The sequence below is a fragment of the Crocodylus porosus genome, unplaced genomic scaffold (genome assembly GCF_001723895.1).
Source record: "Crocodylus porosus isolate Cpor-Errol unplaced genomic scaffold, CroPor_comp1, whole genome shotgun sequence".
In the NCBI taxonomy this organism is placed as follows: Eukaryota; Metazoa; Chordata; order Crocodylia; family Crocodylidae; genus Crocodylus; species Crocodylus porosus.
In genome coordinates, this window is record NW_017728949.1 from 8,708,833 (window position 1) to 8,715,534 (window position 6,702).

The following is a 6,702-nucleotide window of genomic DNA, read 5'->3' on the forward strand; positions in this document are numbered from 1 at the left end:
GTCCGGAGATGTAGGTTCTATTCCTGATAGCCACTGTGTGACCTTGTGCAAATCACTTAGCACTTGTATACCTTGTTTAATCCTATCTGGAAAATGGCACAGATAAAGTGAGTACAGCACTGTTTGGTATCACCAGGGACACTCCCAAGATATGGAGTACATGCTGCCATCAAACCACCTTCAATGGGAGAGAAGGGGAATTGTGTGGGGCAAACATTCAAGACCAGAGGTCCCTTTGCTTAGAGTCTAGGAGGACTGCTCTGATATTATGCCTGGTTAGAGATTTCAGGGAATCCTTCAGAATTCAACCCTACCCAAGAACACAGCTGCCAAGCCACCCATAACCATGTTGCTAGAACATTGGGGAGAGATGGTAAGATGGGGAGAGAAGCATTAAGTATGTGCTCTGTCTAGCCAGATCCCATCAGCCATGGGCAAGATAGGGACCACACTCTTGTTTAGGGCCTGTGCAGTTAGGGGCAAGATGAAGAAAAGGAACAGAGAATCAAAAAGGAGGAGACAACAAAGACAAAGGAAAGAAAGTTAGGAAACAATGAGGGATGGAACTTCAAGTGAGGAAACGGGAAAGAAAAATCTCTGGGAGGGAAAATGAATTAATACAAATGAGATAAAGAATTCTAATCAAATTTGCAAATTGTGTTAGTACACATGCATAGATCTCAAGATTTCTCCCAGCCAGGAGTCTCCCAGCCAAGTACTCAAGCCTGGCCCAGCTTAGTGAGCAACTGCAATGAAATCACAGTCCACTCTGAGATCCAGGGACCCCTGGAATTGTCTCAGACCCTTAAACCTCTGCTAGAAGTGAATTCACTCTGCAGCCCTTATAGTTCCAGCAAGATTGACAGAATGAAGCTTTCTGTGACTTTTATTGCTCTAGCCTCCAGATGCTGATGGTTTTGGAAGCACTAGTTCCCTGCTATCTGCAGAAACTGAAGAGGCAGACCTCACAAGTCGAGACTGTAACAGCTGCTCGTGAGGAAATTGCTGCAACTGCTGCCCTTGCCACATCTTTGCAGGCCCTTTTGTACAGTGTGGAAGTCCTCACCAGGTAACCACCATGGCAGAGAAATTTCAGACTTGCTGAACATTATAGACTACAGGAGGTGCAATTACAATGTACAGCATATCAATTTATAAAAACCGTGGTTAGTCTTGGTAAAACCAGCACTAGATTTTATCAGATCATGACTGAGGATTTAGAATGCCTCTAAAATTCAGTCTGGTTCAGTCTTCAAAGTGATCATTTCTTTACAGACCCATGACTGCTCCCCAGATGAGCAGGTGCGACCAAGGCCATAAAGGTACCACAACAGCCAACCACACTATGTCGTCAGGGGTGAACACCAGGTAATCCTTGGGGCATTCCTTTTACTCTATTTCTTCTACCATACCAGCCTTTGGCCCGAGTTATGTGGTACTATGTCTGTCCTGGGAGAGGCATGGTATGTATTGGTAGCATATATGAAAGAGCAGACTGTTTCTGAGGATCTGGTGGGCTGAAGGGAAAACAGTGCAGAAAAGAATGTCTAAATAATGCCTCTTTTCCAAGATTCTCATATTAGAGCTGTATGACTGAGCTGGAGACTGGGATATCAGGATAGAGGAAGCTCAATTTGGTCTCCTTTGCCCCAGTGCAGAATATATTGACCAGAGTAAAAATGCAGTGTATTCTAGGCTGTTTTTTTCTTCCTTCTGAGCTTCTTGTCAGACAGGCAGTTGGACAGACCTGATGTGAACAACAGGAGCAAATGTGCACAGTCCTTCCTGTCTTGTTACCAGAATCAGTGTCATTTACTTATAGGAGTGCGTTCCTGTCGTTTGAATAGAAATTAACAGGATTTTGCTTTTTCACTGTTGACTTCCTGCTTTTCTTTTTGGTAATCTCTTCTCAGTTGCCTTTCCCTAAGCTTTGGTTCAAGACCATTTTTGAAGCTTGAGACAGCTAAAGCATGGACTGGCTGATGATGTGTGAAACTGAAGTTATTGGCTGTATTTTTTTCAGCTTGATTAAAATAAATAGATCCATGCAAGGGAAATTAAGGAAGGCAAGATTGTATAGGAGTTTAGCTAAAATCAGATTCACTCTTCAGTACTGCCCTGTGACTCTTTGACAAAGCAACTTTTAGGATATGCACAAAACTTTCAGATTAGTTGCTAAATTATAAGAGAAGATGATAAAGAGCACCACAAAAACCTTTGTAAATATCTGGATTTATGAAATATTGGGGTGTGTGCTACCAGCTAACATACAAGCAATAGTTTCCTTTATTAAAGAGCCTGACACTTTGGCGTAATTCAAGTCTAAGCTACAAGGATGGTTGAAAAAGATATTACAATACAGACGTTACTAAAAGCTAAGGAAAATTCTTCTTTGGTACATTAGTGATAGAAACTTGTGTTTCTCTAGTTAAAGATTCTGTTCTGAATTCGCTTCCCCTGATGCACCTATGAAGTTTAGATGGCAACTGTTACGTGTGTATGCACACGCAGTGAACAATCCAGTGTAAGCCTATGGGCTCTATGGCTAGGTACAGACATTAAAAAATCCCAAGGTAGAATTGATCTAAGACTAAGTTATGTGGTTTTCTGTAATCGTCGAATTTTAGTTTGGTAGCAAGCAGAACACACATACGCCCTCTGGTGGAGGGGGAGGGCAAATCTTAGATGAGTTCTGCCATTTTTAAACCAGATTGTGTGCACCAAACTTCTGTTCTGTTAGGGGTAAAAACTGGCCTTTAGGACTATAGAAAGACCCACTCTCCGAAAATATATTTTCTAGAGTGATTCTTGTGCTGTGTCCTCGCACTGAAGTATCTAAGTCTGCAACCTGTTCTTTTAGCCTATCAGACCAGAGTGTAGCATCAAATAGATGTGTACCCTATAAAACTCATCCAGTAATTAGTGGAATCAGTTCATTAAGTTTTGGGACTGCTGTACCCATCTGCTGACTCCAGACTTAAAAAAAGGGAATATCGGGCTGTAGTTTTAACTGCATCTTGTCACATTGTTATATTGCTTGTCTACAAAGTCTCAGACAGTGTGGCTAGACAGTTCTCTTAGTTTATGCGTCCAGACTTTTCTGCTACAAAACATTCAATTTTCTAAAATTGATTAAAAGTATTTTTCCAAAGATTTATGTTAGTTTTCCTCTTTGTGACAGACTATCACTGGCAAGAACAGGAGTGTAATGCTACGAGAACCAGTCTGTGTTCCTGCCTTGAAAGTGTTTGGCAAATGATATGATGCTTGTTTAACCATTCATGGAAAAGAAAATGAACTGAATACTCTAAGTGTTTCCTTGCTAGCTGAAATCTGTTCTTAAAACAAACAAATTATTAGTATGGAGACTAAGGGAAATATGTTATAGCATAGCTTGGTGAGATACCCCAGCTGGAAGACTGGCAAAGGAACTTGTTTCATCCTATTTCTACAATGACAAAGCAAGAAGAGAGGTAGTTTTGAGAAGAGTGATGAGAGGAAAAAACCTCTCTTATGAAGTGAGGTTAAAAAGACTGGGATTCTTTTCTTTGGAAATGAGATGACTGAAGAGGCATAATGAAATAATGCAAAATACCAGGTGGCACAGAGAACATGTATCTTATGTTTTCCCTATATCAGAATATAAAATTAAGGGAACAGTAGTAAACACTTGAAAAAGAAAGCATTGAATGGCAAAACTATATGCCTCAGAGTGGGAGTCAATCTCCAATTATTTGGGGATAGAAATTAGGGATTTCCCTAGAGGTAGACACACTCTTATCTGTCTAATGTAGGGTTTCCTCCACCACTTTTTGAACCATCTGGTCCTGGTCACTGTCAAAGGATCTGACCCCGTATGGCATTCCCTGAGCGCTTGTTTCTAATGGCAATGTCTTGATTTTCCCAGGTACCCAGAACAGGGAGCCAAACTGCACTTCATCAGGTACAGTAATATATGCATTTCAAATCTCTGGCCACTTGGGATGGGCTCCTTCAAGATGGTTTCCCAGTTTATTGGGTTCTACTTTGCTGCAACAGAGACAAGGGAGTCTGTTTAAGGGGAAACTAGCAGTATTTCATTTAACATGGATAATTCTTAAGAGAGGCCTGCTGTGTCTCTCTCTCCTTACTACAAATGCCAACTGCTTTATCTTCCCTCTTAATGGTAAGGAAAAGCGGCTTTTGTAGAGCAATGTTTATCCTGAGAAGTATAGCCCTGCCTGCTAAAGAAGCGGGGCCCATTACAATTGCCTCCTTTACCAAGTTATTGCATTCTCCCTCCTGCTGGACATGACCCACCCTTTCTTTCTTTCAAATGGCAGGGAAAACCTTCACTTGCTGGAGGAGGGCCAAGGTCTCCCCCGAGAGGAGCTGGATGAGCGAATTGCCAGGGAGGAGTTCAGAAGGCCCCGGGAATCCCTGCTGAACATCTGTACTGAGTTCTACAAGCACTGTGGCCCCCGGCTGAAGATTTTGCAGAACCTAGCTGGAGAGCCCAGGGTGACTTCCCTGGAGCTGCTGGATGTGAAGTCACATATGAGGTACTCCACACACTGTATACATATAAGTGTGCCTGTCTGTATAACAGTGAGCATGTGCTGTGTATACAAGATGCTGTTTTCCATTCCAGGGCAAGTCTGGCTGAGAAATCTTTATCACTCAGCCTTGGAAACAGGTTATTTTCCTAGGTTTCCAATCAGGGTATGCACCACATCTTTTAGATCTATTAAAGAAAGAAATTAAACATGCATGTGTTTGAGATTGGCAGGATGAGGAAAAACAGCAAACAAGCTTTAATAGCTTAAAAAGGGAAAAGTATGTGTTAATGTCATGAATGCAGAAGGAAGAGAATTTCTAACAGATGGACATACAGGGAATTGAGCTCAAGGCAGGATTTGCCATTTTCTTTCCTATATGATAAGAATAAATGAGATCTTCACTTTCTCCCTTTACTTGTTTGTTATTGTTGTCCTGAGGGGTCAGGCAAATGCTCAGGATCTCAATATTGTGCTGTTAGACAGGAGGGCGTGGTGTACAATTGCACATATACAAACACACAAATCAATTAGGTGCATACACACACACACACTACCAGCTCAGGCACGTACACATCCAAACCAGCCTAGGCACATTCATACCTATCACTAATTCAAGCACATATACTATACACCCCAAAAGTTAGACACAGATCACTAATTCGTATATCATGCACACAATGCCATATATATATGGCACTGTGTGCATACACACACACACACACTCACACACACACCACTTACACTAGCAATTCAGATACATGCATGTTCAAAATAACCAGCCTAGGTTCATGCACACCTATCACCAGTTTAAACTCATACATACTACACACACCAAATTTAGACAGAATCAGTTACCAACACCTGTACATCCAGTAGACATACGTGGATTACTAATTCATATACTACACACACAATGATATCTATATATGTGTATTCACTGATTCACACACATACCACCCACCTATGCATAAACACAGGCGACTCCTAAGTTGGGTGTTGTGATGTGTATGTATGTATGTGCTTGAAGTACTTGGGATACCTGGGGAAAGGTTAAGGTAAGAAAGTAGAAGTGTAGGGAGTGAAAGTTGCTGGGTGTGAAAGTCACCAGGACTGGGATTAGAATTGGTAGACTAGAGGAGCCTGGACTGAAGAACTGAGGCTTGCGGATAACTTTAGGTTAATTGATCTTAATTGATTAAAAGACAACGTCCAAAGCCTACAGAACAGGGGAGCAATGCCATCACAGAGGCTGGGACTGGAGCCAGAACTACGGGGGAGCTGAAAAGGTAGGTGGGGAGAGGGAAAATGGGACCAAGGGAAAGTGTGGGTGTTAAAGACGGGCTTGGGGTGTGGGGAGCCAGAGGATGGCTCGGGGGCAGGTAGAGAAGTTGCAGGGAGCGGCATTAGGTGCTGGGAGTTGAAGAAAGGCTCCAGCTGCTGGAGAAAACTGCAGGACAGCCCCGAGGAGCTGGGAAGCTGTAGGGGGTGGAGGGGATGACTATAGAAGGTGTGGGAGAAGCTTGAAAACAGAGACATGGACAACAGAAAATCACAGGAAACGCAGCAGGAGAGACTGAAAGGCAGCAGGGCAGTGGGAAAGCAGAAAAAGGCAGCAGAAAGTCACAGAGAAAAGGCAGTAGGAGCAGGGGGAGAGCAGAAAATCACAGGAAAAGCAGCAGGAGAGACTGAACAGCAGCAGGGCAGCAGGAAAGCAGAGAGAGGCAGCAGAAAGTCACAGGGAAGAGGCAGTAGATGGCACATGAGGCTGAAAGGCAGCAGGGACAACATGAAAGCAAGGAGAGGCTGAGAGGTGGCAGAAAAGGGGAGATGGAATTGGGAGGAGATCGGGAAACCGGCGGAGGGGGGTGCTGTAGCTGAGAGAGAGAATGGGGCTGGAATTTAAGATAGGGAAGGGACTGGGATTCAGTAAAACATGACCCAACTCGGGGTTGCAAATGACCGTGGTTTCATTGAACAGGGGAGATGGTGATACAATGTCTTATTGGTTCCCTTGCACCCACCTACACACACATACACACACACACACACACACACACTGGCAGCAGGTGTTAGAGAGGCTTGATGCAGGGGCTGAAGTCCACTGAAGTCCAGGAGGAGAGAGAGAGACAGAGAGAGAGAGAGAATCCAAATTGTAGGAGGAGGT

At 43.3% G+C, this 6,702-nt stretch overlaps 1 protein-coding gene across 2 annotated transcripts in view; it reads left to right on the forward strand.

The window, feature by feature from the left end:
- Nucleotides 1-6,702, forward strand: part of UNC80 (unc-80 homolog, NALCN activator) — a 195,195-nt gene that overhangs the window by 148,431 nt on the left and 40,062 nt on the right. For both annotated transcript variants that reach the window (XM_019553643.1, XM_019553642.1), the window contains exons 48-51: nucleotides 899-1,069; nucleotides 1,276-1,368; nucleotides 3,908-3,943; nucleotides 4,323-4,541. In XM_019553643.1, the coding sequence (XP_019409188.1) occupies nucleotides 899-1,069; nucleotides 1,276-1,368; nucleotides 3,908-3,943; nucleotides 4,323-4,541 (519 nt within the window). The remainder of the gene's footprint in view (nucleotides 1-898; nucleotides 1,070-1,275; nucleotides 1,369-3,907; nucleotides 3,944-4,322; nucleotides 4,542-6,702) is intronic.